An 8,054-nucleotide genomic window follows, 5' to 3' on the forward strand; every position below is an offset into this window, starting at 1 on the left:
ACATGTGTTTGAAATTCCCTTTTCATGCAAGTTTTTGACAGTCAAATCCTATTTCTCAAACATTCCTGGGTAGAAAAGAAAGGGGTGTGCATGAGGTCAAATCAAATTAATCTAAAAATGTGAACAAATATTCGTTGGAGAAAAAAGATATATTTTTACATCAATTTCCCAGATCTACTAATGAGAGGTGTAAATTCATTTTACCTGTTTCCTTTCACCCCATTCACCATGGAGATGTAGAAACTATGGTGTTTAGAGGAAAGTTTAAACACATCCAGTCATTGAAATTCCCATGGACTCACAAAGAACTTCAATCTTCGTGGCAGTACAAGTTGTCAGATAGTTAAGGCTAAGGCTACATCTACACTACAGGGGGGGTCGATTTAAGATACGCAAATTCAGCTACGCGAATAGCGTAGCTGAATTCGGCGTATCGCAGCCGACTTACCCCGCTGTGAGGACGGCGGCAAAATCGACCTCCGCGGCTTCCCGTCGACGGCTCTTACTACCACCTTCGCTGGTGGAGTAAGAGCGTCGATTCGGGGATCGATTGTCGCGTCCTGACGGGACGCGATAAATCGATCCCCGAGAGGTCGATTTCTACCCGCCGATTCTGGCGGGTAGTGTAGACCAGGCCTAAGATATTACCTTAGAAAACTCCAACCACTATGACCAGCTGCATCCAATGCCTGCTTGAAGCCCAGCAAGAACATAGGAGTCACCTTTCTGAATCAGGGCAGTGGCCCACTGTGATGTTTCACTCCATATTATTTATGAAAATATGCTTATGATATGAATATGACATAACTGAGATGTACTTTATGCAAGATAGGTTTTGTAAGATATCATTGGAAAGGTTATCATTTACTGAATGTGATTATCCAATTTGTATGCCTGTATCATTTCTGTATCTGAAGTTAGGAATATTGACTATGTATCTGTATTTCAACTATGCTACTCTGGGTGATGCCCACTGCTAACACTTCGGGTACAACAGCGGAAAAGCCAGACAGGGCTGATGGCCCATCAGCGAGCACAATGGACTGTGGAAAGGCTTGGCCTTCCTGCCAACCCATACTGCCACTGACTCATGGACACTGTAATACTACAGAGTCAGGTGGTCTTGTCACCTGATACTGAACATTACCTGGGACTTCTTGTAACTTTCCACTGGAAGGGGGTCAAGTTTGGGAAGCAAAGGATTTCCGCCTTATGTAAATCCTGTTTAAGGGTGGGGAGGAAGACAAGTGGACTCCTCCTCTCCATGGCCTGTCTGCCCAAGAAGAAAGACTGCTAAAGCCACCTGAAGGGAAGGCAGGGAGAGTGTCCAAACTGAGACAGGGGTCTAGTCTGAAAACGAATATAACTGGAACTCTGAACCACAGAAACTTTGCAACCTGCCTAAAATAACATTTAGTGTGCGAATTTACATTTTGTAACCTGTTTCTTAAGCATTTTGAGCTTAGCTTGTGTGTTTTGCTTTATTTGGTCAGTAATCTGCTGTGTTCTGTCTGTTATCTCTTATATTCACTTAAAATCCACCTTTTGTAGTTAATAAACTTATTTCTTGTTTATAATATAACCCAGTTTATGTAATTTCTAACTGGGGCCGGGGGCAAGATGTTGTGCATATCTCCTTCCACATTTAGGGAGGGGGCAATTTTCATAAAACCTTTGGGTTTGTACCCCTCAAAGGGAGTAGGCACGAGAATGTTGGGGAGAGCCCCTAAGGCTGAATCTTTCCAAAGCGGATCTCTGTCTCTCTGTGCAGCTGGGTGTGCCTGTGTGCTTGGCTGGAAGAAGCTTGTGAGCCTAACCCAGCAAGGCCAGGAAAAGGGGACCCAGGCTGGCAAAATAGACTGACTCAGTGGCATCCCAGCATATCAGGTGATGCCCCAAAGGGCCCAAACCCATCACACCCACCTAATCTGATACCCTGTCTCCAACACTGTCCAGCACCAGGAACTTCAGAGAAAGGTGCAATTATGGAATGACCTAAAGTGGAAGCGTCTTCTTAATCGTAGGCTAGTCGGGCTGCTCTTCAGAGATACTGAGCACTCACAGCTCCCACTGACTTTAGCTGACATTGTGAGTGCTCAGCAACTTTGAAAATCCAGGCCTTAGTGGTTGGCTAATGCCTTGAAGCATGAGGTTTATTTTCCTTGTATGTGTCCTATGCAACTGTAATGTTCTCATCTAGATAGATGTCTGCTCTTTTTTTGATCCTACTAAACTCTTGGCAATGAGTTTCATGGGAAACTGTTTTGTTTCCAGTTTATCACTTCGAAATGTGTCGTCTTTCAATTTCGTTGCCTAAGAACATAAGAACGGCCGTACTGGGTCAGACCAAAGGTCCATCCAGCCCAGTATCCTGTCTACCGACAGTGGCCAATGCTAGGTGCCCCAGAGGGAGTGAACCTAACAGGTAATGATCAAGTGATCTCTCTCCTGCCATCCATCTCCACCCTCAGACAGAGGCTAGGGACACCATTCCTTACCCTAGACTCTTGTTCTCATATTATGAGAGGGGAAAGCGGAATTCTCAACTTGCCTTCTCTAGGCCATTCATTATTTTGTGTACCTCTCTTGGGTCCTCTCTCATTTGTCTCCCATTCTCTGCTGTTTGGATGGAGGCAGGGGAGCATCCTGGTATCACTGTCTTGTTTTGTTAGTTTTGGCATTAGAAACATTTTAAATAGTTTTTAAATATAGATTTTCTTTTTATAGGATTAAGTACTTTTGCTTTAAGAGCCTGGCGGCACGTAGCTCAGAGTCAGCAATTCAGACCTCAAGCAGCTGAGCAGCAAAAGACTGTAGAATGAGGTTGACTGCTGGATTGTTGAGACAGCCCCTTTATTTGACATGCTGTGTCAGAGAGGAGGAGATGCTGATCTGGTTGAAGTGCAACAGGAGGAGAAGACATCACGGAGCTGGTACATTCTAATTAAATTAACCAGGAACTCCAGCTGATGCTCCAGGAATCTGAGTTATTGAGAACAGGAAACTAGAATATGGAGAAGGCCCCAGTAAATTAGCACTGATGCAGAATGAAAATCTATATCCTATTGTTCTTTTATTTGGAATGCTTTGTAAAGTAAATGACAACTGTACCTTGATTTATGCTATGAGGAAGACAAAGATTGAATGCCAACTCCAATCCTGAATTTTGTAAGTATTATCAATTTAGCTCACACCCTTAATGCTATCTGCCCATCCTTCCAATCCAACACAATGTGCAAGAAATCTGCCTGAAAAGACAGCTCTTGCTTCCCTGCTCACTGGCAGTTAGAACTAAATACTCCCTTTGTGATATGATTGGACAGGCAGTCTTGACAATGGATTCCAAGCATCATAAGCATATGAACTGTCAGCAAATGCAAACATCCATCCATCACACATCCTCCATCTGTGATATCCAGGAGACAGCCAGGGAGGTGTGCGGAAGAGAATGGGAGCAGGAGAATATGTGCTCAGTACTTGGCTTTAATGCACGTTTTCTAGGGAATGGTTGGGGTGTGATCTTGTCAAAGAGATGGGCATGAACCATGTCCTCAGGTGTGAACATCCCTGAATTTAGGAGGGTTGAAATCTTAGTACGTATCCATATCTTAATTTCCCAGCTCTACCCCATATTTATAATGAGTAGGATCAAATACCCGTGCGTGTTTGGGGATTCATTTGATTAGAGTGGGGCTTTTACACTTTGGACTCATTCCCTCTCATAAATTTAAGATTAGTCAGGCCTGGTTGGATGGAAGATCTCCAGAGAAAACTGAGGGCATGGTGTGATAACTCAGTGGTCCAATTTTCAAAGAGGTGACTGTTCAAGTGCAGGTGTGCACTTAGGCACACAAAGCTCCCGATGCATGTGCCTAATGGCAGTGTGCATGCGTCGGACGGGCACACTCAGAAATGCCTGTGCACTGCTTTGAAAATGTGGAGCACTAGAACTCATCCTTCCTGCATGGTGCTGGGGGACACTGTGCTGAAGGTGCAGTCTTTCAGATGAGATGCCAAATCAAGGTTCTGACCACTTGTGGTCTTAAAGACACCATAAAACTTTCCCCAAGAGTGGAGGTCCTAGCCCTCGTGTCCTCACCTAATTCCAGCTTAGGTAATTATATTCTCCCTAAATTTTCCCTTCATTTTCAACAGGATACAATGATCCCTCTTATTTCTGCTTTCCAGCCTTCTAGGTCCCATGGGTTGGGAGGTGAAGTTGGGATGGCGGCAGGAGGGGAGACCCCTTGAGTTTGACAGATGGAGCAGGGGAGAAAAGAAGCTTGTGGGCTGAGAGGTGGCAGCAAGGGAAGGAAAGAGCCTCTGAGTTCGGTTTGGGAAGGCGAGAAGTCAGCTGTTTGGACAGGGGAGAGAAGGGGAGTTTGTAGGTCGGACAGCCTAACTTGTGAGAGATGAGTGCCCCAAACTGCTCTTTGAAGACAGTGATGAGTGTGAGTGGTCAATTCCTCTCAGGATCAGGTGTCTAGAGGAGCCTCCTAAGGCCCTCTTCCTGATTGACTGATTTTGATGGAAGCACAATTGAACTCTTCAGGCTGCATTTTGCTACCCTTGATCCCCCTGAGAACGCCTTGCACAGCTACAACCAGTGCTGTTTGTCGCTAGCTGGCTTCCTGTGTTCCTTCCCTTCTCTGATAAACCAAAGGGCGTGGGGTGTTCCCTTGACTCCACCAGCTGGTAAAACAATAGTTTTTCAACATTTATAGTTGACCATATATTTCCTCCCACCCCCACCCCTCAAACACACAGAATTCCAAGCAATGGCTCACGTTTGTTTTGGGGATCTCTGTGATAGTTGACTGGCAGAAGTTGGGATGGAAACCCATAGATGTTAGCAGCTCATTCTTTCATTCTTGGACACATAAGAGAAGAGACATGAACAAGAGGAGATGGAATCAGAACTTTATTAGGACAAACTAGGCACAGTTGTTTAAAATCTCTCATTCAGGAGAGCACACATCTTTTCCTGATTCAAAAATACATGTACATAAATCGCTTACAAACTAAAATGTTTTCCTCCTCGTTCATGTGCAGGCAATTGTACCAAACCACGCACTGCATCGGACTCAAGGAGTGACAATCACTTTCAACAGCAGGTATCAGAGGGAATAGATCAGTCCTGTTTTAAATCACTCCAAACCCATACACACACAATTCAACGATTTATAAGCAGCTGTACATGTTCAAAAGGGCAAGGTAAATGAAAGGGAGTAGGTTGGACTAGGCTAGTTTATCCTCCAAAGACGGACAGATAAACTTAATCCCCTTGTTTCAGTTCTGCAATGACCAAATGAATGGAGGTCAAGGTTGGGTTTGGGGACTAGGAACCATCCTAAGTGCTGCTTGAACAGCCTTGTTTTGGGTTCCTCGTTTATCTCATTACCAGTGTTGCCATCTGATGAGGGCTCAGGGTGACCTGCATGGTGAAAAGAATCGGTGTGTTTGTCGATTTCTTAATGAATAGTTGCCTGTCATAAGAACTGGCAGACTCAGCAGAGCGGCCAAGGACTGATTGAGTCATGGAGGCCGGACAGTACTCTCACTCTAGAATGAAGTTGAGGTTCATTGGTCGGGCAGGGTGGAGGAAGCTGGCACAACCATTGCCTGTGCTGTAACTCTTCTGAGGATGAACAGAGGACGTCACTCTCCAGGGCTGTCAGTCTAGCACCCTTTCGAAAGAACTAAATGTACTTAAAACATTTGTAAAAGAGAAAAAAAACCCATGTCTTTCCACACCAGAGTCCCTCCTTTTTCCAGTGACATATTTGCATCCATGGGGAAATCTATTTATTTTGGTTAAGTGGACATTTCTCTTGAAACTAGTCTAATAAGTATCTTGGGAAAATTCCTTAGGCCCCTTCAACAGGTAGTCTGGGTAATATCCCAGGGATGCCAGGGTCTGTCTGCTGGCCTGACCCTGGGATGAAGGTATTTCCATAGCTGGACACTAAGGCACTTTATTTTTTTGAGGAAAACAGACAATTCTTAACTACTAATCAAATCTTGAAGGGGCTACATACATAGTGTCAAAAATTCAAGTAGAATTCATTGCACATTTACGTGGTATAGGTAAGGCAAGGTGGTATAATGTGTCTGGGCCCAGGCAGAGAAAAGGGAAGAGAGAGAGCAAAATATAAAGCATTTTATTCAAAGGCCTAGTGTTTTATTTCTGTTTTTCTCAGGAGAGAAAAGTTGTAACTTGATGTGCTTGCAAAGTGGATGTAGCTCCATGTTAAAGTAATTCCAAAGCAACAGTTAGGTGGCCAGTGTATGGCTTGGTGAGTTCAATATTGCAACTCATGGCCAGCCTCATTTTTAAGGGGGAGATGCAATCTCTGGAGATTACAGGTCCTGCTAGCCAACGTTCCATCTCTATCTGAGTGACTAGGAATGGCAGGTCCTGTGGTCCCTGTAGGTGGTGCCTCTCCATTAAATATGAGGTTGGCTACCATCTGCTGTATTTTCTGCAATTTAAGTGCTGTGTTCAGGCTCCTGGCAAGTTGCCAGTCTGCCTTCTATTGGGAAAGTTTGCCCCTCCCTGTTCTAAGGCTTAAGAAGTGCTGTCTGAAGTAGGGCAGTGCCATTCACTAAAAAGGAGCAGAGGGCCATAAAACAGAGAGCAGAATGGCAGGAGTTCAAAGGCCACACTGCAGAAGTTTTGCTTAGCATTGAGGCTTTCCCTCCCTCCTTGCCCCACCTGGCAACAGGTCACACAGACAGGTCATCTGACCTAGCCTTACTGCTGGTACGGCTGGTCTTGCTGAGCCTGCGTTTCTCATTGAAATAGCCATTGGAGACCTGGTGGGGGGCAGAGTCATTGGGTGCCTCAGGACTCTGTGCATAGTTGATCTGGATAAATTGGCCTTCTCCAGCTGCATTCTCTTGACTGTGGACCCTCTCAGTGGCAAAGTTGTCCGTGTTCTGCTGAGAGGCCATTTTATTGCTGAAAGGGCTGATGAATTTCCCATTGGGATTGACCAAACACTGATTAAAATCTGGAGGGGGAGTGCAACTTTGAGCCATCTCCACTTGGGGTGCAGGCTCCAGTTTGCCAGCAGCCATGGTGGGGCTGGGTTTGTAAGATTTAGCACACTTCTGCTTGGCTTTTTTCCACCCCAGGTGGTACAGCTCGGCCAGGCTCAACAAGAGCGACAACACCGCCACGGACAGCATGAAGATGATGAAGACGTTCTTCTCTGTGGGCCGCGAGACATAGCAATTCACGGGATGAGGGCAGGGGTCCCGGTGACAGGTGTACAGGGTCTTCAGGAAGATCCCGTAGAGGATGTATTGTCCAACAATGAAGGCCACTTCCATAGTGATGCGGATCAAAATGCTGTAGACATAGGTGTTCAGCAAGCTACCCTTGAGTATTATTTTCCCACTTGATTCCTCCACACTGGAGAGCTCTGCCTTCTCTGCCACAAGGTACTCCTGTTGGTGGTAAGAGTCGCCACTGCTTCTAATCCCCTTTGGCCTCATTTCTGCCTCCTTCATTTTTCTCTTCTCCTCTATGCGCACTGTGTGCATCGCATGCCCCATGTACACCAGGGACGGGGTGGAGACGAAGATGACCTGAAGGACCCAGTACCTGATGTGGGAGATGGGGAAAGCCTTATCATAGCAAACGTTCTCGCAGCCAGGCTGCCGGGTGTCACACATGAAGTCAGACTGCTCATCTCCCCATGAGGACTCCGCCGCTGTGCCCAGCACCAGCATCCGAAAGATGAAAAGCACGGTCAGCCAGACTTTCCCCACCACGGTGGAATGCTTGTGGACCTCTTCAAGGAACTCTCCCAGGAAGGTCCAGTTATCCATCTCTGCTCAGTGGAGCCACAGCCTCTGTGGAGAAAGGATGGCGAGAGAGAGGTTCTGAGACAGATGAAGGGAACTCGTTCTTAAATCAGAAAATGCTGCATTTGAAAGGCACTGAGTGTCCGTCAGGAATCTGCTGTGAATGTGTGACTGAAACACCCTTCTGAAAGAAACCCTCCCTACTCCCACTTCAGTGCATTATAGCTGTGTGAGTTCAGCAT

General features: G+C 45.9%; 1 protein-coding gene across 1 annotated transcript; it reads right to left on the reverse strand.

Moving 5' to 3' along the window:
- Positions 1-6,726: 6,726 nt before the first annotated feature.
- GJA5 (gap junction protein alpha 5) lies at positions 6,727-7,836 on the reverse strand. The gene has a single exon (XM_065414633.1). It carries the CDS (start codon positions 7,834-7,836, stop codon positions 6,727-6,729), a length of 1,110 nt encoding a protein of 369 aa, XP_065270705.1.
- Between the last annotated feature and the right edge of the window lie 218 nt (positions 7,837-8,054).

Source organism: Emys orbicularis, chromosome 1 (genome assembly GCF_028017835.1).
Source record: "Emys orbicularis isolate rEmyOrb1 chromosome 1, rEmyOrb1.hap1, whole genome shotgun sequence".
NCBI classification, from domain to species: Eukaryota; Metazoa; Chordata; order Testudines; family Emydidae; genus Emys; species Emys orbicularis.

Coding starts and splice junctions, on each gene's coding strand:
- GJA5 (XM_065414633.1), bottom strand. CDS start 7,836: ATGGATAACTGGACCTTCCTGGGAGAGTTCCTTGAAGAGGTCCACAAG.